At 44.7% G+C, this 25883-nt stretch overlaps 1 protein-coding gene across 4 annotated transcripts in view; it reads left to right on the top strand.

Annotated features, from left to right (window-relative positions):
* zfhx4 (zinc finger homeobox 4) overlaps positions 1-22842 on the top strand; it is a 120795-nt gene extending 97953 nt beyond the window's left edge. For 3 of the 4 annotated variants that reach the window (XM_045702078.2, XM_045702079.2, XM_045702077.2), the window contains exons 8-12: positions 10292-10425; positions 11248-11454; positions 12051-12171; positions 12424-17844; positions 18351-22842. In XM_045702078.2, coding sequence (XP_045558034.2) covers positions 10292-10425; positions 11248-11454; positions 12051-12171; positions 12424-17844; positions 18351-19975 — 7508 coding nt within the window. In that variant the 3' untranslated portion in view covers positions 19976-22842. The remainder of the gene's footprint in view (positions 1-10291; positions 10426-11247; positions 11455-12050; positions 12172-12423; positions 17845-18350) is intronic. The other variant, XM_014157162.3, reaches the window with a different exon arrangement.
* The last annotated feature ends 3041 nt before the right edge of the window (positions 22843-25883 follow it).

The raw sequence follows: 25883 nt of genomic DNA, 5'->3' as shown, positions 1-25883 counted from the left end.
AATTATAAGGAAAAAACTTAGACCACTATCCAACCAAAAGCACAGAGTCCCAAATAATTGTAAATTACGCCTTCATTACTGTGAGACTTTAAAACTCTATAAACGTACACTCAGAACCAAAAAAGCACAGTACAACAGCAAGCAGCTGACACTAATTGAGGAGTCCATAAACACAAACAACTTCTGGCAAAATTGGAAAAAAATATAAAAAAATCTAAACAAGAGGAATTAGCGATACAAAATGGTGACATATGGACAACCCATTTTAAAACACTCTACAACACCATTCAAATTGACACAAAAGCAGAACAATGCCAAATTCATGAGAAGTTGAATGGATTAGAAAAAGCTATAAAGGACAATCAAAATCCATTGGACTCCCCAATTACTGACCAGGAGCTCTATAAGAAACTTCAGGCCCTCAAACTTAAAAAAGCATGCGGACTTGATGGCATCCTAAATGAGATGCTCAAACTCACTAGTGCAGAATTTCAATTGGCTATATTAAAACGGTTTAATTTGATTCTGAGTGTAGGTTATTTCCCTGACATCTGGAATCAAGGACTCATAACCCCAATCTTTAAGAATGGAGACAAATTTGACCCTAACAATTACAGAGGCATTTGTGTGAACGGTAAGCTGGGGGTTTTCTGTAGTATTATAAATGTAAGAGTTCTAAATTTCCTTAATAAGCACAATGTCCTGAGTAAAAGCCAAATTGGATTTACACCAAAACATCGCACGACTGATCATATTTACACCCTAATAGATAAACATGTCCACCAAAATAATACCAAAATATACTCCAAAAAGCATTTGATTCTATTTGGCATACAGGATGTGTTGTACAAAGTTATTGAAAGTGGTCTAGGAGGTAAAACATATGACATAATTAAATCAATGTATACTGGCAATACGTGCAGCATTAAAATTGGCAAAAGAACAGAATTCTTTAACCAGGGGCGGGGCCTTCGCCAGGGTTGTAATCTGAGCCCTACACTCTTCAATATTTTGGAACGACGAATTGGCCACTCTTCTAGAAAAATCCACAATTCAGAGATTAAATGCCTACTCTTCGCAAATGACCTATGCCTGCTGTCACCCACAGCACATGGCCTACAGCAGAGCCTGGACCTGCTAGAGCAGGTAAATCCTAAAAATACTAAAATAATGATTTTCCAGAGAAGATCCGGATCTCAGGGAATTAGACTAAAGTTCTCAATTGGTACAACATATATAGAGTACTGTCACACTACAATTACTTAGGTTTAAAAATAAGCTCAACTGGACACCTTAATGATGCACTGAATGAACTGAGAGAGAAAGCACGCAGGGCATTCTACGCCATAAAAAAAAAAAAAAAATTCAAATTGAAATACCTATTAAAATTTGGCTAAAACTAATTTAATGTGTCATTGAACCAATTGCACTTTATGGCAGCGAGGTGTTGGGTCAACTTGCAAAACAAGATTTCACCAAATGGGACAAACACCCAGTTGAAACCCTGCATGCAGAGTTCTGTAAGATTCTGTAAGATTCTCCTACCTGTCCAGAGAAAAACAATGCATGCAGGGCAGAATTAGGCCAATATCCACTAATAATAAAAACTAAAAAAAGAACAAGTTTAGGAAACATCTAAAATACTATGACCCCCTCTCATATCATTACCAAGCCCTGCAATGCCAAGAGCTGAGCAAAGAAAAAAGTCCCCTCATCCAGCTGGTCCTGAGTTCACAAACCTGTTCTACTAAATTTACATTTTAGCAGATGCTCTGATCCAGAGCGACTTACAGTAGTGAATGCATACATTTCATACATTTTTTTCCCGTACTAGTCCCCCGTGGGAATCGAACCCACAACCCTGGCGTTGCAAACACCATGCTCTACAAACTGAGCCACTACTAACACACTGAGGCCTCAGGACCAGAACATCCAATCAATCAGAATAAAACAAATTACAACACAGTCAAAACAAACTACATTGCTTATTGGGAAACACAAGCACAAGTACAAAGCAAAATGCAGTGCTATCTGGCCCTAAATCGACAGTACACCATGGCTAACTTTTTGACCATGGTTACTGATCAAAACCTTAGAAAAACCTTGACAAATTACAGGCTCAGTGAGCACAGCCTTGCCATTGAGAAGGGTAGACACAGGTTAACATGACTCCCTGTAGAGGAAAGGCTGTGCACCACAGCAGAACCTGAGACAGAGCTGCATTTCCTGACTAAATGTCAAAAATCTAAAACAATTAGAGTGTGTAATTTCCCCTAATTTGAAACCCTTATTCAAGGTTTCAAATACCTCTCTGATGAGGATAGGCTACCCGTCCTGTTGGGGTAGACGCAGAGATCTGTGGGTTGGCAGTGCACTACATTGCTGCCTGCCATAAGATGAGGGACAGTGTCTGACAGGCCAATCAACCTGCACATGTCCCCTACTGTATGCTTATTGTTATTGTTCAATGTATGGTTATTTTGACCCTTGGTTATTTTTGTTACTGTTGTCCCGTTGACAATTTTGATTCTTATTATTTTCATATTGTAAATATCCAAAGTAAACTTTGGCAATATGTATATTGTTACGTCATGCCAATAAAGCTAATTGAATTGAATTGAGAGAGAGCGAGCGAGAAAGGAAGATAATGAGAGAGAGAGAGAGAGAGAGAGAAAGATAATGAGAGAGAAAGAAAGAGAATGAGAGAGAATGAGAGAGAGAGAATGAGAGAGAGAGAGAGAGAGAGAGAGAGAAAGATAATGAGAGAGAAAGAAAGATAATGAGAGTGAAAGAAAGATAATGAGAGAGAATGCGAGAGAGAGATAATGAGAGAGAAAGAAAGATAATGAAAGAGAGAATGAGAGAGAGAGAGAGAGAGAGAGAGAGAGAGAGAGAAAGATAATGAGAGAGAGAGAAAGATAATGAGAGAGAAAGAAAGATAATGAGAGAGAAAGAAAGATAATGAGAGAGAAAGAAAGATAATGAGGGAGAGAATGAGAGAGAGAAAGAAAGAATGAGAGAGAGAATGAGAGAGAGAATGAGAATGAGAGAGAGAGAAAGAAAGATAATGAGAGAGAGAGAAAGATAATGAGAGAGAGAAAGATAATGAGAGAGAAAGAAAGATAATGAGAGAGAAAGAAAGATAATGAGAGAGAAAGAAAGATAATGAGAGAGAGAGTGAGAGAGAGAAAGAAAGAATGAGGGAGAGAAAGAAAGAAAGATAATGAGAAAGAAAGATAATGAGAGAGAGAATGAGAGAGAGAAAGAAAGAATGAGGGAGAGAAAGAAAGAAAGATAATGAGAGAGAAAGATAACGAGAGAGAGAGAGCGAGAGGAGGGAGAGAGAGAGAGCGAGATAGCAAGAGAGCGAGAGGAGGGAGAGAGAGTGAGTGAGAGAGGAGGGAGAGAGAGAGAGTGAGAGAGGAGGGAGAGAGAGAGAGAGAGTGATGGAGGATAAATTAGAGAATATAACCATCCAGTGACCAGACCCCAGATTATTTTTTAATCAAATCAGTTGGCATGCTTGTAATTCATAAGCTCCTTGTATTAATCTTGCCTGTACTTGTGCCCTCTCCGATGACATATTAATTTTTCATAAGCGCAGGATTAGACAGCACGCATGTATATGTTTTACTAATATCGCACCACATCCTTGTAACCCTTAAATTAGTTTTTCCCCCTCTCCCTCTCTTTTTTTCTTTTGTTTTGTTCCATCCATCATTTGCCTGATAGACCCTGGCCAATGTATGTCCCCATCACAATGCTTTTTGCTCAATGGGAATTTAAAAGAGAAAAAAAAAGGACACACAAAATATATAATCTGCATCCATTTGTAATGTAAGAATGGTGGTGCATGATCAGCGAGGCGAGACCTTGTGTTCTAGTGTCTAACAGTAACATCCCCTGGAGCTAGCTAGCATCTGGTCTGGCCGTCCCCTTGGCTTGGCTACATCGAATTTATCCAAATATCCACTCACATCACATGGCCTGTTTATGGATGAGATGGAAATCCATGCCCAAGATGAATATTACATGGCCTCACTCTCTACCTTATTCTCCCTCCCTCCTGCATGCTATACCTAGCTCCATAATGTTGGGTTCAGTGGAGCAGAAGGAGTGCTGAGAGAGACAGCGAGGGCTATTCGTTTAGCTAGTCAACTATCTCTCAGCTCACACACACACACACACACACACACACACACTCACACACACACCGAGCTAGTCATCTATCGCTCAGCTCTATGTCAGTGGCAGGGACTAAAGTCAATGCAGTTGTAAATAAGAGTTACAGTTGTTGCAGTTGTAGTCGCAGTTGTAAATGAGAACTTGTTCTCAACTGGCCTACCTGGTTAAATAAAGGTGAAAAAATACAAATCAGAATGCATTTACACCCCCGTATTACCAGCAGAATCATTACCAGCAGCATGGTCTGATTTGGTCTGGCCTGGTTTGGTCTGGTTTGGTATGGTCTGGCCTGGTTTGGCCTGGTCTGGTTTGGTCTGGCCTGGCCTGGTTTGGTCTGGCCTGGTCTGGTTTGGTTTGGCCTGGTTTGCTCTGGTCTAGTCTGGCCTGGCCTGGTCCAGTTTGACCTGGTCTAGTCTGGCCTGGCCTGGTTTTGCCTGGTCTGGTCTAGTCTGGCCTGGTCTGGTTTGGTCTGGCCTGGTCTGGTTTGGTTTGGCCTGGTTTGCTCTGGTCTAGTCTGGCCTGGCCTGGTCCAGTTTGACCTGGTCTAGTCTGGCCTGGTCTGGTTTGGCCTGGTCTGATTTAGCCTGGTCTGGCCTGGTCTGGTTGCTTGTTGTTGTGCTCTGCTCTTGTTTTGCTCTTTTCCAGCTTAAAAAGTGAGATTTAGATTTAGTGTGTCCATCTCCGTGCCCAATCTGCGATGAGGATCATTGTAAAACACACAGCAGTGGACTCCGGGGAGGCAGCTTAAACACAAACCAATAGAGCACTGTTTGTTCTCCACATATCCAAGACCAAGATCCCTTAAACAAAGAGTCACAGATAGAGAGAGAGAGATGGAGAGAAAGAGAGAGAGAGAGATGGAGAGAAAGAGGGAGAGGTGGAGAGAGAGAAATGGAGAAAAAGAGAGGTGGAGAGAGAGAGAGAGAGAGAGAGATGGAGAGGGAGAGATGAGAGCTTTTGCCTTGCTTCATTGACATTGTCTTTTTTTAATCCAGTGTTTTAGATGAATTATAATCCATGTTTAATTTTCCATGCAAATGTCCCTATGTGGATTAATTCCAGATTGCTTTGTGCAGTGTAGAGATGGAGCATGTCAGTGGTATGGCTTAGGGGCCTCTCTTTATAAATATCTTACTAAACAAAGACCCTGCATGAAAATCAGCCTGTCAGCTAAGGAAATTACTGACTCTACCTGCTTCAAATTAGCAAGGAAATTAGTCATTGTTTGTTTGGCCCAATGTTGTTGTATTCATTTCTCATAAAATGTGAATTATACAGATGAGTGAAACGAAACGGAAAAAGTATGCAAACGAGATCAAATCTGGAATATTTTAGATGAACAAATTCCTATTTGCAAAACATGTTTGTTTGCACGGATGTGTCCCATAAATTTTGCCAGATTTGAAATTAGGGTTGGTCAATCTCTGCCATTCCTAGATGTTAGATTAAAATATATTAAACATATTAGCATATTTAATTATAAGCCTACAGCTATTAGTTTTATTTTGATTTTAATCATTGCGTGGGTGAATGTCTTGGTCAATTTGTCAAATGTGACATCCGCTCCCTTCATATTTATTTCTCATTAAAAACAGGACGAGGATGAGAAAATAAAAAAAGGCAACAAATAAAAATAGATTGCCTAAAAAATGGCATTAATTAAAATATACTTAATTTGGTCATCAGTTCCCCTCGAAAACATCTAGGTGCCTCTGTCCGTGTGACTTAGTGTGCTGCTGTTTGCCTGGCTGTGCTGCTCTGTCCGTGTGACTTAGTGTGCTGCTGTTTGCCTGGCTGTGCTGCTCTGTCCGTGTGACTTAGTGTGCTGCTGTTTGCCTGGCTGTGCTGCTCTGTCCGTGTGACTTAGTGTGCTGCTGTTTGCCTGGCTGTGCTGCTCTGTCCGTGTGACTTAGTGGGCTGCTGTTTGCCTGGCTGTGCTGCTCTGTCCGTGGGAGTGTGGCATTCTAATGTTGTCAGGTGACTCTGAGGTCAGGATAATGCATAAGCTTAGACTACTAGGCCTCTAAATCAACCTCTCTCTTTCCCTTTTCTCCCTCCTCTCTTTCTCTTTCCCTTTTCTCCCTCCTCTCTCTCTCTTTCCCTTTTCTCCCTCCTCTCTCTCTCTTTCCCTTTTCTCCCTCCTCTCTCTCTCTTTCCCTTTTCTCCCTCCTCTCTTTCTCTTTCCCTTTTCTCCCTCCTCTCTCTCTCTTTCCCTTTTCTCCCTCCTCTCTCTCTCTTTCCCTTTTCTCCCTCCTCTCTTTCTCTTTCCCTTTTCTCCCTCCTCTCTTTCTCTTTCCCTTTTCTCCCTCCTCTCTTTCTCTTTCCCTTTTCTCCCTCCTCTCTTTCTCTTTCCCTTTTCTCCCTCCTCTCTTTCTCTTTCCCTTTTCTCCCTCCTCTCTTTCTCTTTCCCTTTTCTCCCTCCTCTCTTTCTCTTTCCCTTTTCTCCCTCCTCTCTTTCTCTTTCCCTTTTCTCCCTCCTCTCTTTCTCTTTCCCTTTTCTCCCTCCTCTCTTTCTCTTTCCCTTTTCTCCCTCCTCTCTTTCTCTTTCTCTCTCTTCCCCACCCATCGCTCTCTCTCTCCCTCCATTTCGCTCTCTCTACCTTCTCTCTCTCTCCCTCTCTCTCTCCTATCCTCCCTCTTTCTCTCTGTCCATTGTCAGGGTAAATTTACTGCCCTGTAACCTAAGCCCCTCTGCCAAATCTCAGGACTACTAAATTGAATAATAAATCCAACCTGCCTCTGACCAGCAGAGCCCCCTTAATAAAATCTTAGAAATATATATTATTTTACTAACTTGTACCCAATATTGTATTGCTCTATTTTAATTTGAATTGATTGTTTATGTTTAAAGATTAGATAGTAGTTATATATTTAGAAAGAAAAATGTGATAGCAGGTGATAACACATGAACCTCTAGTTTTTGTGAAAAGGAAGTTGGCTGCGTTAGATTTACCATAAAGAGCGCATGAAATAGGCATGTGAGAAAACCATTAGGAGCGATTCTATTGTCGGCATTGCTTTTGAGGAACAATTTAGGACAGAATTATCCTGGTGTTCAAGAGAGAACTGGATTGGACACACTGGTGTATGTGTTTGAGTGTGTATCTGTGTACGTCATGCACGCATTTGTGTGTGCGTATATATATATATGTGTGTATACGTGTGACTGTGTATACACTTGGCGTCCTAACTACCATTGACAGTAGTAAATAAAGATGGGTGGGTAGCGTGGTTGTTTTCTCTCCTGCAATGCAAACGGTCTGAACGTCATAAATCACTTTTTGATTTATCTAATCAGCCAAGGTCCTGCTGTAGCCAGCCATTTGTCATTGTAGGAGGAACCTTGTCAGGCCTGTTCTAGCCTTCGCCTCATCGCCCCACTGCCTCTCCGCCGTGCTGCACAGCATCAGGACACGCAGGGAGAGAGAGAAAATAGGAGAGCAAAAAAGGAGTGTCATTAAGTGTGAGGCTCAGAAACAAAGGAGAATGAGACGTCTCTCTCTCTCTCTTTCTCGCTCCCCCCGCCTCTCTCCCCCCACATCTTTTTGTTTTCTTTATGACCATTCAGGGGCCAAGGAAGAAAAGGACAGTGTGTTAGATGGAGATAGGTAGCAGAGAATTAGACACAAGCTATCATGTACAGTCAAGTGCATAGATGTAGTGTACATTGTTTCCCTACTCAAGTTGATCACATCATCTCGTGAAAGGCTCTGTGTAATTCCACTTACAATATGGATGAGAGGCATCTATAGTTTTGAATTCCACTGTGTGGGTCTTGAAATGGTCGCATGCATATGATGCGTTTGCGGCGCTCGCCACTTACCCCTGTGTAAAGTGGCTGAAGAGGTATTCCATTTTGTCCATGTTCAAGGTTGTGTGACAGTTTTTTTCTTCAGACAGTGGAGTGCCGCCTTGACTGTGATGGAGCTATAAGCGTTGATGAAAACAGCATGATGATTAAGAAACAAAATCAGTAGGGGACACACACACGCTATACATTCACATTCAATATGATGACAATCAATGGCAGTGGGGGCTTCGCGGCTGTCTTCTCCTCGCCAGATTGTAAATGTGTTTGCAACTACCTCTTGTCCAGCAATCTCCTCCTCTCTCCTCCTGGATGTAATTTAGTTGTAAATTGACTGGAAGATGGAGGGAGAAAATTGAAAGTTGAAATTAGAAACGGTCATAATAAATGGAGGGTGGGAGGAAAGGAGGGAAGGAGGGAAGGAGAGAGTAGAGAAAAGGTCAGGTGATTCTGATGGGTGCGACGAGACCAGACCCAACCGGCCAATGAGCTGGTAGGGTTTACTGTCATGAGATGTATGTGACATGGCTCATACACACGCACACGCACACACACACACACACACACACACACACACACACACACACACACACACACACACACACACACACACACATACACACACACACACACACACACACACACACACACACACACACACACACACACACACACACACAAACATACCAGCATGCACACACAGGCACACACACACACAACATGCGCACATAAACACATACACACGCACACGCACACGCACACACCAGCCCTGCAGGCCCATCAAAGACCAGCGGAGGGTGAAAAGATTACCTTCATATTCCAGGCTGTTGGAAATTCACATTGTGATTTCTTTTCTCTCCCTCTCTTTTTATTTTCTTCTTCCCCTCACTCTGTCACTTTTCTTGACAGGCCAATATTTCAGACTGCAGATATAGGGGGATTACATATAAAATAAGTGGAAGTCCGCTTAATGCAGCAGAATTGAAATGCATGAACGAGTGGGAGGAATTGATATGCACCGAGCACAAATACAGGACAGGGAATAGTATGCAATACAAAATGTTGTTTTCTTCTTCTCTCCATGTATCAATGCTTTCCTTTTTTCCTTTTTGTATTTGTGCGACTACAGTGAAGCGTTGAGTCGCAAGAATGAGACTCACAATATTGCCTTGAGTAACCAGACAAGTGAGAGAGAGAAGAGGGAAAGGAGGGGATAGGGAGGGAGGGAGGGAGGGAGGGAGGGAGGGAGGGAGGGAGGGAGGGAGGGAGGGAGGGAGGGAGGGAGGGAGGGAGGGAGGGAGAGGAGGAGATAGAGAGAGAGAGGGAGGGAGGGAGAGGAGGAGATAGAGAGAGAGGGAGGGAGGGAGGGAGAGGAGGAGATAGAGGGAGGGAGGGAGAGGAGGAGATGGAGGGAGGGAGGGAGGGAGGGAGGGAGGGAGGGAGGGAGGGAGGGAGGGAGGGAGGGAGGAGAGGGAGGGAGGGAGGGAGGGAGGGGAGGAGATAGAGAGAGGGATGGAGGGAGGGAGGGAGAGGAGGAGAGACAGAGAGAGAGAAGCGTAGTGTGGTGCTACGGCTGTTTCTTTGTGTTGTGCAGAGAGAGTAAATTGCACTGGCAGAGTGTAGCTACACACACACACACACACACACACACACATACATACACAGTTTGGCTGTATCTAAGGATGAGGTAATGAAAGATTTATCAGTGGGCAGCAGCGTCTCTATATACAACCAGAGGCTGATCTCTTAGCATTGGGTTCTGCTGCAGTCACGTAAACCACCTCCCCACCTACAGCCGTGACCAGGAAACAGCTTGAATATTTAGCGTGTGTGTGTGTGTGTGCAGATGCGTGTGTATGTGTACATGTTTGCCTGATTGTGTACGTGTGTGTGTGTGTGGAGGAAGAGGGGTGCTAGATGCATATGGCCTAATGAAGTGTATAATATTACCATAACATTTTGTGTATGTCTTGCTGTGATAATGAGGCTGGTTTGATTTTCTCTCCATTTCTCCATGTCCTCGGGGCAGAATGACTCAATGTATATGAATGATAATTAGGAGGGTGATACAATAGGTCGACACTTCTAGCCCCACAGCCAATGTCTGTCACAAGATGAAAATCACCACGTGTCCATCTGTATTTTAATTTGATACACATTATTTGTGACAGACATTGATTAATTGACAATTTTATTGCCTTCATCTATTGAGAACTATGATTTTACTAGAACATATTTTTTTATAACAGAGATACCACACAATAAAATATTTTTCCTCTGTGCTGTCTTGTGTTTTAGGAGTGAACTCTCTGTCTAAAGAGTCTCCTGGATCCAACGCTGTGGGAAAACGCTCCATGCTGCCAGAGAGACAGAATGACAGCCCGCCCAAAAGGCCCAAGTCTGCAGAGGGGAAGACCAGCGTTAGCGAGCAGGTATGCTAAGCTAACTGCTAATGCGCCATGATAAACCGACAGGTAAAGCTATCTTTACCAGTTAGCAGGTATGCTAAGAGTAAATGTCTTAGAGAGTAGTGTGATGTCAACAGAACTCAAAGGGTTAACCCCAAACTAATCCCTCACTGACAGAACACTTTAGCATCACCCATAGAACGTTCTCGCTCCTTTGTGTTCTTAAGTGGAATGCCTACCTGCCTGCACCAGGCAAGGCTAGGCCCTCTCCCGGTCCCCCTCTCTTTGCATGTCTTTAAATGATATGTGTTTTTAAATTAGATTATGAAGTATTAGCTTGTCTGGTGGAGGGCCCTGAGTGGAAGGAGGCCTGAGTCATTTCAGAAATGGATTACATTAAGGCAGGTGGCTGGGGGCGGCCATTTTAGGAGTACTCCCTGTAATGAGGGCTAGGCGGGAGACGGGGAGGCGACACACCTTTGTCGTCTCTAATCTCCTGATTAGAAATTCCCTCCAATCATGTTTCCCACTAATAAAATTGCACGAGTCGAGGGGCTTAAGTGCATTACATGGAAAGGCGCTTGATCTACATTTTGTGTGTAAAGGTAAAGTGGGACGAGACCCCTGGGTGGGGGGGGGGGGGGGGGGTTACGATTTGTTTAGCTGAGGGGAAATTCAGTTTCATCTTTTAGCCCTAAGTGCATGAGACATCTTCGGAGCACTCTGTCGTCTAGGTTTCTCAGTGCTGTTAAAAGTGATATGTTTTTACTTGTTCGCAATAGTTACTTGTTCTGTTCTCCAGTATTTTCGCAGTAATAACAATAGCATGCTGTCTTTCTCTCCCAGCAGGTGCAGCAGTGCCCCTATTGTAACTACAGCAGTAAAGACGCCAACAGGATACAGCTCCACGTGGTGTCCCAGCATTCCATGCAGCAGCCAGTGATCAGCTGCCCACTGTGCCAGGACGTCCTGAGCAACAAGATCCACCTGCAGCTCCACCTCACACACCTGCACAGCGTGGCTCCAGACTGTGTTGAGAAACTGCTTATGACCGTATGTTTGATTCATAGATAACTTAACAAAACATGCGGTGGAAAAATCTAATTTGCTTCTAATGGCATTGCACGTACAGTACATTTTTCTCAAGATCTAAAGGTTTTTCTAAAGAGTTTTCTTTAATCACTTTTAAGATCTATGATGTTGAAATGGCAAATAGAAAAATGGCTTGGCTGTCCAGTGCTCCCTACAGTCCCATAACCAACTCTGGTCAGTGCTGTCACTGTGCAGTCCTAGAAAACATGTCCTATGCATTTATCCCACTCTCCCGAGAATACGTCATAAACTTGACAGTTAAGCAAATTCCACTTTCTGAAAATGAGCTCTTTTTATTAACATGTTTTTTGGTATTTGCGGTGAACTTTTTGACTCAACGTCTTAACCGCTGCACTATCATTATTGTTAATATCAATTAAAAATATTGTCAGCAGCACCCGCACCAATATTATAGTTATTAAATGATAGATTATCTGTTATTACATTACATTTTATATTTTGATGCTTTTTAATACCATTTTGTTATTATCCATGTTGCAATTATGAATGGTTATGATTAAGATGATGAAGTTGTTTTTGTTGTGTGACTTTGATAGGTGGCTGGGCCTGATGTGATGGTGCCCAATAACATGATGCATCCTTCACCTGGACAAGACAACGCTCTGTCTCTGATGGATTCTTCTGCTGTTCTCTCTGAGAAGTATCGAAAGCCCACAGGTACGCAGAGCACAATTACCCCTGCCGGTATTGAATGCACTGTTTTGAGGTTGTTTGGAAAGTGTAATTATTTCACCATCTTGAGTTACAGTAAGTGTCCTTGGGTCGTAGAAGGGCCCTGCTACACAAATGAAATAAAATATTATTTATTTTCACCAGACCAAGTTTTACGTTTCCAGACTTGATATTCAGTGCATTTGTACAATGTCTTTTGTTCATGAATTTAATTGGTTTTTCATTTTCCTTTCTCAGGGAACAGTTCCAAGGAAGAGATGAATAGCACAGGCCAAGGCAAGAGTGAACTAGACCTCCATGGAGAGGAACTCAAACCCCCCAAGGATGGGTCTGATGCCCCAGACTGGAAGAGGTCCGTTGTGGTCGGGCAGGATCGAAAGAGCCCTGACTCCCTCCAGGACCATCTGAACGACCTCCAGAGATGCCAGCAGCAACAGCAACAGCTCTCGGTCTCCGACCGCCACGTCTACAAATACCGCTGCAACCACTGCAGCCTGGCCTTCAAGACCATGCAGAAGCTGCAGATACATTCCCAGTACCATGCCATCCGGGCGGCCACCATGTGCAGCCTCTGCCAACGCAGCTTCCGGACATTCTTGGCGCTCCGGAAGCACTTGGAGAATGGACATCCGGAGCTGAGCGAAGCCGAGGTCCAACAGCTCTGCGGCAGCCTGCCGGTAAACGGAGATTTCCTCTCCGAGAGCGAGGCCAGGGCCTATGAGGAGGCCCAGCAGGCCTTCGAACAGGAAATGGAGAAAGACGATGAGCTGGATCTGGAAGAGAAGGCCAGCCCAACAGGAAGTGACAGTAGCTCGTTGCTAGATGACATGGGAGCCGAAACTAAGCGAACCCTCCCCTTCAGGAAAGGCCCCAACTTCACCATGGAGAAGTTCCTGGACCCGTCCCGGCCGTACAAGTGCACGGTGTGTAAGGAGTCCTTCACCCAGAAAAACATCCTCCTGGTCCACTACAACTCTGTCTCTCACCTGCACAAGCTGAAGAAGGTTCTCCAGGAGGCCTCCAGCCCGGTTCCTGCAGAGACCAACAGCAATGTAGACAACAAACCATTCAAATGCAATATCTGCAATGTTGCCTACAGCCAAAGCTCAACCCTGGAGATCCACATGAGGTCTGTGCTGCATCAGACCAAAGCTAGAACTGCCAAAACAGAGACAAGCAGCAGCAGTAGCAGTGGAGGGAGTGGGAACACTAGTGGCGTGGCTCCATCCAGCAGCCCAGTCCCAAACGTACAAGGCAACAACACCAACTCAGACACTGCTAGAAGCGTGACGCCGTCGGCTAACAAAGAAAACACTGTAGATGCCAAAGAAGCCAAAAACAGCAGCAACAACGCAAAGCAAACTACTGATCATGTCTCTGCACAGCAAAGCCATCAGAATGCTCAGTCCCAAGCTCAGCTACAGATGCAGCTCCAACATGAGCTCCAGCAGCAGGCTGCCTTTTTCCAGCCCCAGTTCCTTAACCCGGCTTTCTTCCCCCAGTTCGGCATGACCCCAGAGGCTCTGCTTCAGTTCCAGCAGCCACAGTTCCTGTTCCCCTTCTACATCCCTGGGGCAGAATTCAACCTGAGCCCAGAGCTGGCTCTTCACTCAGCCGCCGCTTTCGGAATGCCAGGATTGACTGGTTCTTTCCTGGAAGACCTGAAGCAGCAGATGCAGCAGCAACACCAGCTACAGCAGGCTCAGGCTCAGCAGCAGGCTCAACAGCAGGCTCAACAGCAGCAGCAACAGCAGCAACAAGCATCCCAGTTGCAGCTCCAGCAGCAGAAAAACCAGCAACTGCAGAGCCACAAGCCCAAAATGGAGCCCAATGCTGTGTCAGTGTCTGACATACAGATGTCCAGAGAAGCAGAAGAGCACCTGGAAAAACAGGAGAGTAAAGCAAAGATGGAGAACGGAGGGGATGGAGTCAGTGAGGGAGGAAAGGACAACAAAGACAAAAAGTCCAAGTTTCCCGAGCCACTGATTCCTCCTCCACGTATCGTGTCAGGAGCCAGAGGAAATGCAGCCAAGGCCCTTCTGGAGAACTTTGGATTTGAGCTGGTCATCCAGTACAATGAGAACAGGCAGAAAAACCAGAAGAAAAACAAAGAAGGAGAACAACAACAACAACCGCAAAAAGTGGAGATCAATAACGACAAGCTGGAATGTGGGATATGTGGAAAGCTCTTCTCCAATATGCTCATTCTCAAAAGCCACCAAGAGCACATCCACGGACAGTTCTTCCCTTATGGAGAGCTGGAGAAGTTTGCCCAGCAGTACAGAGAGGCCTATGACAAGCTTTACCCCATTAACCCCCCTTCCCCAGAGACTCCCCCACCTCCACCTCCCCCTCCTCCTCCCCCACCAGCCCCAGTGACCACCCAGCAAGCTGCCTCCAACTCCATGAGCAAGCCCCAGATCCAGGCCCCATCCCCTGCCCCTCAACAGGCTACCCAGCCCCAGCCCCAGCCACCACCCCCACCTCCCCCTCCTCCACCGCCCTCTGCACCCCCACAGGTTTCTCCCTCTTCCGTCCCACTAGATTTCTCCCTTTTCCCCCCTCTGATGATGCAGTCCATCCAGCACCAAGGGTTACACCCTCAACTTGCCCTACAGCTGCCTACAATGGACTCCCTGTCCTCTGATCTCACCCAGCTCTGTCAGCAGCAGTTAGGCCTCGATCCAAACTTCTTGAGGCAGTCCCAGTTCAAGCGCCCTCGAACCCGCATCACGGACGACCAGCTGAAGGTCCTCAGAGCGCACTTTGACATCAACAACTCGCCCAATGAGGAGCAGATTCAAGAGATGGCCGACAAGTCCGGCCTCCCCCAGAAAGTCATCAAGCACTGGTTCCGTAACACCCTCTTCAAAGAGAGGCAACGAAGCAAAGATTCTCCTTATAACTTCAACATTCCACCTATTACCACATTGGAGGATATTAGGCTGGAGTCCCAGTATAGTACACTGGAGTACTACAGGACTGATGCCACTATGAACAAGAGGTCCTCCAGGACAAGGTTCACTGACTACCAACTGAGGGTTCTGCAGGACTTCTTTGACACAAACGCTTACCCGAAAGACGATGAGATTGAGCAGCTCTCCACTGTGCTTAACCTGCCATCGAGGGTCATCGTTGTGTGGTTCCAAAACGCCCGCCAGAAGGCCCGGAAGAGCTACGAGAACCAGGCAGATGCTAAAGACAACGAGAAGAAAGAACTGACGAATGAGCGCTACATCCGCACCAGTAACATGCAGTACCAGTGCAAGAAATGCAGTGTGGTGTTCCCGCGAATCTTTGACCTGATCACCCACCAGAAGAAGACGTGCTATAAGGACGAGGATGAGGAAGGGAATGAGGACAACCAATCTGAAGAGTACATGGATATGGGAGAGCCAGGCCCAGCCAAGCACCCAGAGTCATCCAAGCATCATCATGTAACAGCCACTAGCTCAGGCTCCAGCTCCCCTCTGATGCCCTCCCCTCGCCCCAACCTGGGGAAGATCTCACCCAAGCCTGAACCTCCCTCTGAGCCCAAACCTAAAGAGCCAGAACCTGCCCCTTCCCCAGTTATGATGAAGTCTCTACCAGAGCCCAGACCCTCCAAGGCCTCCACCCCTCAGCCACCCCCTCAGAAGACCCCCCAGCCCCAGATGTCCAGAACCCACTCCCAGCCTCAGTCAGCCGCCGTCCCCTCCAGCCCCCTCTCCCTCGCCCTCTCCTCCCTCACTAACAGCCTCCCTCCCCAGATGCTCCAATACCAGTGCGACCAGTGCAAGATAGCCTTCCCAAGTGTTGAGCTATGGCAGGAACACCAGCATATGCATTTCTTGGCTGCCCAGAACCAGTTCCTCCATTCCCAGTTCTTGGAAAGGCCCATGGACATGCCCTATATGATCTTCGACCCCAATAATCCTCTGATGACTAGCCAGCTGCTGTCGGGAGGACTCCAGATGCCAATTCAAAGCGGCTCTGGTTTGTCCTCAGGCCCTGGCTCTGGCTCCATGAAGAGAAAACTAGACGAGAAAGAGGATGGATCCAATGAAAAAGATAATGGAAATATGACTGAAGAACAGCACAGAGACAAACGTCTCAGAACTACCATCACCCCAGAACAACTAGAGATCCTCTACGACAAATACTTGCTGGACTCAAATCCCACAAGGAAGATGCTGGATCACATCGCCCGTGAGGTTGGCCTGAAGAAGAGAGTGGTGCAGGTGTGGTTTCAGAACACACGTGCCCGAGAGAGAAAGGGACAGTTCAGAGCTCTGGGTCCCTCCCAGTCACACAAGAAATGCCCTTTTTGCCGGGCGCTGTTCAAGGCCAAGTCAGCTTTGGACAGCCATATCCGCTCTAGACACTGGCATGAAGCCAAACAGGCAGGGTTTAGTCTGCCCAATAGCCCACTGATGAACCAAGACGATGGAGGCGAGAGCCCACACAAGTACAACTTCTTTGAGTATCCACAGCTACCCACCAAGACTGAGCCGAATGAGTACGAGCTGCCCGCAGCCTCCTCAACGCCAGTCAAACCATCTGAGGCACCGTTAAAAAACTTATTGAGCCCTTCATCCTTAAAAGCAGAAAACTGTGATGAATCTGAAGGGCTTAACATTAATTCTGCAGAGGCCTCATCCTACGACATCAACAACAAAATGGACTTTGACGAAACCTCGTCCATCAACACGGCCATAAGTGACGCCACCACCGGAGACGAGGGCAACAATGAGGTGGAGAGCCTCACGGCCAACGGAGGGGACAAGCTGGGATGCGACAGCAAGAGCAACCAGGCCCAGAGCTCAGACGGGGGTGGCGACGACCGCTTCCCCTTCAGCATGGTGAGCCCCTCCCTTAGCTACTCGGGCAAGGACGGGGACTCCTGCTCCTACTCCTACTCCTACTACAGCTCCAGAGATGACGACATGGACGACAACAACGACCAGAGCGAGACCTCCAGCCTGACCGATCCCAGCTCTCCCAGCCCCTTCGGAAGTGGAAATCCCTTCAAGTCTGGGAAGGGCAGCGGCAGTGGTGGCGATAGACCAGGCCACAAGCGCTTCAGGACTCAGATGAGCAACCTTCAGCTGAAAGTCCTCAAAGCTTGCTTTAGCGACTACCGCACACCAACCATGCATGAGTGTGAGATGCTGGGCAGCGAGATTGGCCTCCCCAAGCGCGTGATTCAGGTGTGGTTCCAGAATGCCCGCGCCAAGGAAAAGAAGTTCAAAATCAACATTGGAAAGCCATTCATGATCAGTCAAGGCGGGCCGGATGGGCCCCGGCCGGAGTGTACTTTGTGTGGTGTGAAGTACACTGCCCGGATGTCCATCCGCGACCACATCTTCTCCAAACAGCACATTGCTAAAGTGCAGGAGACTCTGGGCAACCAGGTGGACAGAGAGAAGGACTATCTAACGCCCACCACGGTCCGTCAGCTGATGGCTCAGCAGGAGATGGATCGTCTGAAAAAGGCTGGGAGCGACGGGTTCAGCAGCCTGGCCGCCCAACAGCTTCAGACTGCCGTGGACCAGAACAATGCACTTCACGGCCTCAGCCTGCCCTCAGGCTACCCCGGGATCTCTGGACTTCCGCCGGTACTACTTCCTGGGGTCAACGGGCCGTCCTCACTTCCTGTTTACCCACCCAACACACCTGGTGAGTTAGTATGACGAACATAGAACACACAGAGAATAGTAGCTTTATTATGAAAATGTATTGTCCATATGCACAAAAGACTCTTTCTCTACTCTACTTTCTCTGCTCATTCCATTACAGTGTTGTTGTTGGTGGGTATAGAGATATTTTGACCAAACGTTGGAGATTGTGTAAAGGACACTTTAATGCATGCATGATCTCAACGTTCATTGCGGAACTGCTAAGTAAAATAATAGTTTAAAAGCAAATGCATTTTTATCATTGGTTTTATTTGTGGTGTGTATTTCCCCTTCTCTCCTTTGATGTGGGTTTGGTATATTTATAATATCCTCATGTTGGTATCTCATAAGGCGCATGTGACAGTTTTGATCCATAACAAAATCTTTAAAAATGAAAATAAAGTAAATCATAACTGCAAACATTTCCATAATGTCATACTGAACACTATTTCAATAGTAATGTTAGGGTGAATATAATTCAATATAATTTATACCACTGTATTTCAGCTTTAGCGTCTCCTGGTGCTGGTATGCTTGGGTTCCCCACCCCAGCCACCCCCTCTCCTGCCATGTCTCTCAGCACTACCCCAACCAAGACTCTTCTGCAGACTCCTCCACCTCCTCCTCCTCCTCCACCTCCTTCTGTTTCCTCCATCCCTCTGACTTCAACCAACCACATTGAGCAGCACAGAAAATACCAAGAGAGAGACAGCAACAACAGCAGCAGCAAGAAATCAGTGGAGAAACCGCACCACCAGAAGAAGGCAAAGGAAAGAGAAGCGGAGAATGGCGGCCGTCCACAGACCCCCAACGTCAGCAACAACAAGAAGAGGGAAAAGCCGTCTCCAGCCATGGGCAAGCCAGGAAGTGAAGGCCATCTGGATGCCGCTCAACTACAGGCTCTTCAGAACGCTCTGGCCGGCGCCACAGACCCAAGCTCCTTCCTGGGAGGCCAGTTCCTGCCTTACTTCCTCCCGGGCTTCGCCAACAGCTTTTCGCCCCAGCTCCTTGGAGGAATGCAGGCGGGGGGATACTTCCCTCCGTTCGGCGGAATGGAGAACCTATTCCCATACGGACCTGCTGCCATCCCGCAGGCCGCCATGGCGGGGATGAATCCCACTGCCCTCCTGCAGCAGTATCAGCAGTACCAGCAGTCTCTCCAGGACTCCCTGCAGAAGCAGCAACAGCAGCAGCAGCAGCAGCAGCAGCAGCTTGAGCAACAACATCAGCATCATAAACAGCAGCAGCAGAAGCAGAAGCAGAAGCCAACCCCTGTGAAGGCATCTTCACCATGTGTGCAGAGCAACTCCAACTCCTTCAAACCAAAAGAATCTATGGATGACACCAACAACAACAAAGGCTCTTTGACAGAAAGCACAAAAGTAGAATCGCCAACAGAAACCAAAAGTACCACAGACTTTCCTGACGCTTTCATTGTTCCATCTGTCAAGCACGAGTTCATATGCAGGAAGTGCCATAAGGTATTCGGCGATGAGGGCTCCGCAGTGCATCACCAGAAGTCATTCTGCTACTTCGGAAACCCCTTTCCAGACCCGCAGGAGACAGTTCTTAGACAGGCAGTGAGCAAGTACACGTGCATCGCCTGTAATGTGGTGGTCAACGGGAATGAAGCACTTGGCCAACACCTCCAGTCGAGCTTGCACAAAGAGAAAACAATCAAACAAGCAATGAGAAATGCCAAAGAGCATGCTAGATTATTACCTCACTCTGTCTGCACACCTACTCCTGTCAACACCACATCTACCTCGCAGTCTGCAGCTCCTCCTTCTAATAACACCTTTCCCCATCTGTCTCGCTTATCCATCAAGTCCTGGCCAAATATCCTTTTCCAGGCCACCGCCCGGAAAGCTGCTTCTTCCTCCTCCTCCCCGTCTGCTTCTCCTCTTCCTCTTCCTCCCCTTTCCTTGCCTCTAATGGTTACCTCAACGTCCTGCAGCAGCGTCTCAGGGGTTCCCACCTCCCTACCCAACAAGAATTGTTCAGATGAGTCTGACAACGAGCTAAGCCAGAAGCTGGATGACTTAGATAAGGTGTTGGAGGCCAAGGCTAAGCCAACCTCCGGCTTAGACGCAGGCTTCAGCAGTATCAGAATGGATATGTTCAGTGTGTAGGAGGTGAAAAATAGGATCCCTTGCTTTAAAAAAAATAAAATACAAAAATAAGACTTTTAAACTGCAGTTCCAAAGTTTCTCTAACCCAAAAAATTACAGTACCAAATGATTGACTCAGGATTGTTTTTCCCATATTGATATGCTGGCAAGATATTGATAGATTTTTGTTATGGACAGAACTGTTGCAGATGCTTGACTGAGCTTATATTGTATACAAAAACATGGAGTAGAAAAAGATCTCTCAGGCTCCCCCGTGGAGCTTGTTTCAAGCCAAAAACTCATGATAGCAAATTGCACCTCAGCTGGATTGTTTTCCAAATGCTAGCATGTACTGTATGGGATGACGATCCAGAAAACCCTCAAAGAGAATCTCTCTTAGTCTAGATAGGTGTAATTCAGTAGCTTTAAATTCTCAGGTCAGAACATAACATTTCTCATTTGTTAAAGCAGCAACGAGCCTGGGTACACTTGGCTTTTAACCAAAACATGTCAAGCTTTATCGGACGCATTTCCTTGATGTGTGTAGAGTACCAAGAGAGACAATATTACTGTTACAATGGACAACGTGCATATCCTTTTAGTTTCCACCCTACAAAGACAGTATGGTTTTGCCACTGAGGGAATTTTAGAATGGTGAAGTATATGTGTATGATTCCCCTGTGTTTTCCAGTTTGTATTACAACAAACTGTGTCTATATCCAACCACCTTTTTCTCTTGTAGAATATACTAATCTGTGCCAACTCTTACCTTCTCTCATGTACCTCTGCTCACACCCTTTTCTGAAGAGGTAATAACTCTAGTTTTATACACTCTTGAGAATTAATTATGTGAATAAGACATTTTTCATGTGTGAATTGCTGTACTGTTATGGTACCTGCTTGTGTCTGGACTATAGTGCACTTATTTAGTTTTTGTCTGTTTTTTATTAGTCGTATTATTTTGGTAGACCCATGTGTTAATTTAATAGATTTTTTCCGTTGGTATGTTTGTTTGTTTTAATTATTATTTTGTGTTTATTGCAGCAGCATTTTGGTCCACATGTGTTAAGAGGATTGACACCTAACAACCCAGTAACCTATTTAACAATTGGTGCATCCATAAAAGTAGTACTGTATACTTGAAGCTGTTAAAGTATAAGTCGGTCAAAATGTTGTTGTTTTTTAACAAAAGGTATGAATATTTGCATAAGCAAATATGCTGCTTTAAAAAGGGGGACTACAGCATGTATTTGATATAATGAAACGTTTTCCCCAGTGCTTGTAGGACTGATAATAGTGTTAAACCTATACACTGTCATTTAGTGCATAGGTCTTCGTCCTCGCATACATTTTCCGGACACTTCAGTTGATAAATCATGAAAAGTCAACCCAAATTTTTCAGTTTATTTTAGACATTTATGCATTACAAAGTATTACCTTATAACAAAATGTTGCTGCTACTGTGTAATGTAATTTTTTGCTCGCCATAAATTCTCCAACAGACTGAATACTGACCCATGGATCGCTTTGCTTTGCTGTTTTCATTTTTCATTCTATGTTCATTTTGTTTTTGTCTTCTTTTATTTTGCAGTGGAACTTAAAGAATGTGAAAGCTGTCAAAGGGTGTTACATTTTTACGAATCACTTTCTAGTTTGGTAAGATAAGCCAATGTGATTCATTCCAAAGTAACAAGAGGCTATTTGTATGAAAGAAAAAGGCTTGTGAACAAAGAGAGCTAAGCTGTTGTACATATTCGTAGTTGGCTGTGCATGGTACAAATTTATTAATATGAAGAAATGCAAAACTGTATTGCTTTTGGTATTTCCTATTCTGAGATGAACAAGTAGCATGTAATGCAACTGTTTGACAGGTTAAAATCAAATCATGCTTAGTTATTGTTTCAAACGATGAAATCCAGTAACATTTCCTCTTGCGTCTTATTATAGTACAGGTGTTTTTGTTTTTCCGTTCAAAGTTTAAATGCAAAATGTCTCAGTTTTTTATTCTCTTTTTTGTGTGAAACTTTTTAATTGTTCTGATTTGGATTTTTAGTATTTTAACATTTACTTTGATCCTGAAGACACTTTTATGATTGTGTTTCATAAGAGACGTCCTGGCCTCCGTATAGGTGCAATCCTGCCATTGTACAAACACCAACGACTGTCCTGATCCCAAAGGCTTTCACAACCTGGCTTCTTGCCTTTCCCCTCAATGTGGCTAAAGCATTGCCAGACTGAACTGTCAGCTAGCATCACGTGCTAAGATGTTAGCAGCAAACACAATGCTTCCCACACTAAAGGACTGGTAGAAGCTAACAAACCAACAACCAAAAGGATGGTCCGATAACATAACGAACTGTACATAAATGTTGCAACTGCACAGCAGCCAAAAAGAAAGAAAGAATAAAAAAAAAAAACTGTTTAAAACGGATGGATTGTGTCACGCTAAAGAGAGGACAGCCTTCAAAAGGTTGATATTGGGATTGTTTTCTTCTGGATGTCAAAAGGGATTTTCACGGCGCAATCATATCCTACACAATATGTATTCTACGTCCTGGTTACATAGGAAATGCATCCTGAGGGTTTACTAAGAAGAAGCCCCTATGGCTAAAACTTTAAATAAACTAAACCAAAAATGTTATTGATGTTTTATATATAGAGAGTAGTCTCATTAGTTTTTGTTACTGTAATGTTTGAGGTCTCAACTGTACCGTCACACGGTAATAACATGGTTTTGAAACTTTTATTTTTTATTTTTGTCACAGACCTGTTGTCATAGTTGAAATGACGTTTATTGTAGATGGTATTTGAACAACTTCTGGAATTAGTTCATCAAGTATGTTTGTTGCTCATTGTTGTGATACATTAAAAACTGTATCTGCAAACCAGTTTTGTGTCTGTCGTCAAAAGTATATTTATTTGTTTCGTATCATTGTTTTGAATCAGCTTTACTCAAACCATATAAACATGATCATAAAGCCATTGTATCATAAATGGCGTACATCATACAGCTATTTCATGTGTATTGATTTGGAATACAGTTACCTTTCTAGTTGTACAGAATAATTGAATGGGGTGTGTTTATTTCTACATATTAGCAGAGAATTCATTTCACTATGGATGTGCTGACAGTATTGTCAACATCTTATAAGGTAGAAACTTTGCTTACATTTGACCTTTTGGTCATTTGGGCATTGCTACCTTTTGGCATTGCTGCACTACTTTGTAGATTCAACTCAAAATTACTGTCATGTTTCCCCCCACAAATGGAGAGAAATCAAAACCTGTTTTAGTCACATTTTTATTTCCCTGCATCTGCAAGAGCTGGCATTCCTTTGAGCAGGAGAGTACTGGCATTTGGTATTTTATTAGGATCCCCATTAGCTGTTACAAAAGCAGCATCTACTCTTCCTGGGGTCCACACTAAACATGAAACATGACATAATACAGAACATTAATAGACAAGAACAGAACTACATACTTTTTTAAAGGCACATATTAATGCATACACACAGACTATCTAGGTCAAATAGGGGAGTGGAATTGATGGAATATCAGCGATCTGACATGTTATTCTGTTGTAATCTGGCTTTCACCAGATGTACTGGATGATCATCTGGAATGTCGGCTAATCTGGAGAGGGTTTCAGCAGGTATTGTCATAAGCTCCTCCCATCATGGAAAAGGGGAATACACACCATTTTTTTCTTATTTGTAACTTTTTTGTTGTTGAATATTTATAACATACAATATACTTGTAGTGAAACCTCTCAACAACTACATCACATTAGTCATCTAACAGATTCACATCCAGAGCAACACACAGAAGCAACCAGGGTCAACACCCTGCTCTTAAGAGTTATGTTTCACATTAGGCGTATGGTTTGCGGATAAAAGTCACATTTTTGGAGGGAAAGCCTTACTCTTCCTTTGTAGCATGGGCAGATATTGACTACCCAGTAGTATTAGTTGAAAGAACAGGTTTGTGATGGAGAAGAGTGGAGATAGAGAGAGAGATCTGGCTCTGAATAGCCTGCAGCGAATGGATTTCCCCCTGGATAATGCCATGTTTGGGACAGACAGAGAACCATGTATTAGACAGGACTGATCCATCCATCTCCCCACGTGCCAAATTTAATTAGACTGAAATCAGCATGAGATGAAAGCAAGCCCTGGCTTCACCCCTACTAAAACACACACACACACACACACACACTACAGGAATCAGTATTCCACACATGGTAATTCAATGACAGACGGCTGGAATTCCCATCACGTTCATTCACAAATCATCAGAACCAGTATTGGGCATTCTGAACGACGAGGGAGAACAACAACGATGATTCATTTGTCGATACGTATTGACATGTATGACATACTAATGGATGTGTGCATCGGCAATGCTATGTTGTCTTCATTTAACATTGATAAATATGTTCTATAAATTGTATTATATTGTTACCCCACCAGGGTTAGGTATTTTTGGTTGAAAAGGGATGATCATAGACTGTAATGTCAGCTGTGTATTATTTATTGTCTGTCTGATGGAGAAGCTATGAGGCAAAAGAGAACACACACACACACACACACACACACACACACCACACACACACACACACACACACACACACACACACACACCCCCCCCGAACATCCATCCAAAACGGAACGCCCTAGAAGAGCATCTGTCATGCCTTTGAGATACCAGAAAACAACTGAAAACACAGACGGGGCTCACATAAACACACTTCTCACAGCATCAAAGAGGCCATAACAATGAAATACCTTTCGCCATTGTTCTCTGCAAAGGTCAAACGCACTTGAATCCTATAATGTGTGGGGACCCCTACCTCAAAGCCCAGCTATACGCTGTTGAACAGAATGACAAAAACAGGCCATTCAGCAGTGAACTCACACCCTGCAAGGGGAACACATTCATCAAGGGCAAGAGGTCAACCCATGAGCAAGAAAAGCTGTTTTTGAGCCATTTCGATGTAGAGAGTGTAGCAGTGAGCGGCGAACACACACACTGATGTATGGAACAAAGCGAGAGAGGTGACACTGATTCGGTCAGAGTGAAAAGATCCTCGTCTTGCCTTTGGCCTCGTGAAATTTCATTAAGTCCATTTAATGACTTGTGAACGCATCCCTCTACGAGACTCTGAGACTTGCACAGAGTAGATGCGCGCATGCACGCACACAGGCACACACACACACACACACACACACACACACACACACACACACACACACACACACACACACACACGCGTGATACACTGGCAGGATGTGATCGGTCTCAAGTTTTCGTCTGTCACCAGTTATGGCAGCAACCCTTCCAAGCTCAGAACTAAAAGGAAAAACCAAGCGTTGTTCCTCCACCCTGTTTTAACCATGACACCTTTAAAAGAACATTGCAGGTCAGCGGTGGTCAACTCCAGTCCTGGAGAGCTACTGGGTATGCAGGCTTTTGCTCCCATCCAACTGTAAAAAACCTGCTCAACTGATCATGTTCTTCAGTCTATTTGTGACTTCCTGTACCAACATAGTCATTCATAGCACTACTGCATCTTTAGTTCAGTTCATTCATTCCACCATTTTAAAAAACAAACACACATAAAACTTGAAAAAGCCATACATGCACATGAGTTAAATCATGGAGGATAACACACAATAAAGTCTGGGACTTATTTCCATTGTTAAATCATGGAGGATAACACACAATAAAGTCTGGGACTCATTTCCATTGTTAAATCATGGAGGATAACACACAATAAAGTCTGGGACTTACTCCCATTGTTAAATCATGGAGGATAACACACAATAAAGTCTGGGACTTACTCCCATTGTTAAATCATGGAGGATAACACACAATAAAGTCTGGGACTTACTCCCATTGTGGTCCTCTTGAGACAAGATGGCTAGGCAAG

Source organism: Salmo salar, chromosome 19 (genome assembly GCF_965601325.2).
Source record: "Salmo salar chromosome 19, fSalSal1, whole genome shotgun sequence".
NCBI classification, from domain to species: Eukaryota; Metazoa; Chordata; class Actinopteri; order Salmoniformes; family Salmonidae; genus Salmo; species Salmo salar.
The sequence above is the reverse complement of the archived record's forward strand: the minus strand, read 5'-3'. Positions and strand labels throughout refer to the sequence as shown.